The 855-nt window shown below is 68.8% G+C and overlaps 1 protein-coding gene across 1 annotated transcript in view; it reads right to left on the bottom strand.

Moving 5' to 3' along the window:
* Nucleotides 1-855, bottom strand: part of PRKCZ (protein kinase C zeta) — a gene marked incomplete at its 5' end in the record, with an annotated part of 67,508 nt that overhangs the window by 29,257 nt on the left and 37,396 nt on the right. The window contains one exon of the mRNA XM_015569687.1: nt 92-223. Within this exon, the coding sequence (XP_015425173.1) occupies nt 92-223 (132 nt within the window). The remainder of the gene's footprint in view (nt 1-91; nt 224-855) is intronic.

The following is an 855-nucleotide window of genomic DNA, read 5'->3' as shown; positions in this document are numbered from 1 at the left end:
GGGAGGAGGGGTGTCAGGGAGGGGGTGGGGAGGGGACAGGACAGGGACAGGCCGGGCAGGGAGGGGGCGGGGAGGGGCAGGCCGCACTCACCATATGCCTCTGGCAGGTCAGCGGGACGAGCACGTGGCAGCGCTTATGGACCAGCAGTTTGCAGTTGACGCACCGGTAGCCCTGCCTGGCGAGGCCCCATATCCTCTCGCTGCACTGGCCGCAGTACGCTCTCTGGATGGACGACAAGGCGCCTGAGACCGGGCCTGGCGCTCCCAGAGCCCACGCGCCCGGAGGGACCAGCCAAGCGCGGGCCAGCGGCACCTCCGGTGATTCTCTCAGAAGATGGTGTGGAGCGGGGGCAGCAGGCGGCCTGGGCTCAGGAGCCCCCCTCAGTCCATCCACGTGGGGGCACCTGTGGCCCCAAGGGGGCCCTGCTCTGTGTAAGGGGCAACGGGAGGCCTGTGGACAGGGGTGACGAGCAAGCCCCCCCCCAACCCAGGCAGGGAGGAGGGCTGGAGCGGAGCAGCCGTGGGCACCCAGGGAGAACGGGCCTGCCTGGCGCTGTGACGGCCACAGGACCATGCAGTCACCTCCGTTTTCCCCAGGACTTTGTCGATCTTCAATGGCCCCCTTTGTTCTTCATGGTCCTAAACTGACCCTGAGGGTCACCGTCCGTGTTACGGACACTGAGTGTGAGCTGTTCCACGTGTGAGCATGAAGCTGGTCTCAGCACCGGCCACGGCTCGCCCACCGCGCCCAGGCCCCTGCTGCTTCCCACTCCACGGCCATGGTTCACCCTCCCACGCCCAGGCCCCCACTGCTTCCCGCTCCACGGCCACGGCTCGCCCACCGCGCCCAGGCCC

The sequence above is a fragment of the Myotis davidii genome, unplaced genomic scaffold (assembly GCF_000327345.1).
Source record: "Myotis davidii unplaced genomic scaffold, ASM32734v1 scaffold586, whole genome shotgun sequence".
NCBI classification, from domain to species: Eukaryota; Metazoa; Chordata; class Mammalia; order Chiroptera; family Vespertilionidae; genus Myotis; species Myotis davidii.
The sequence above is the reverse complement of the archived record's forward strand: the minus strand, read 5'-3'. Positions and strand labels throughout refer to the sequence as shown.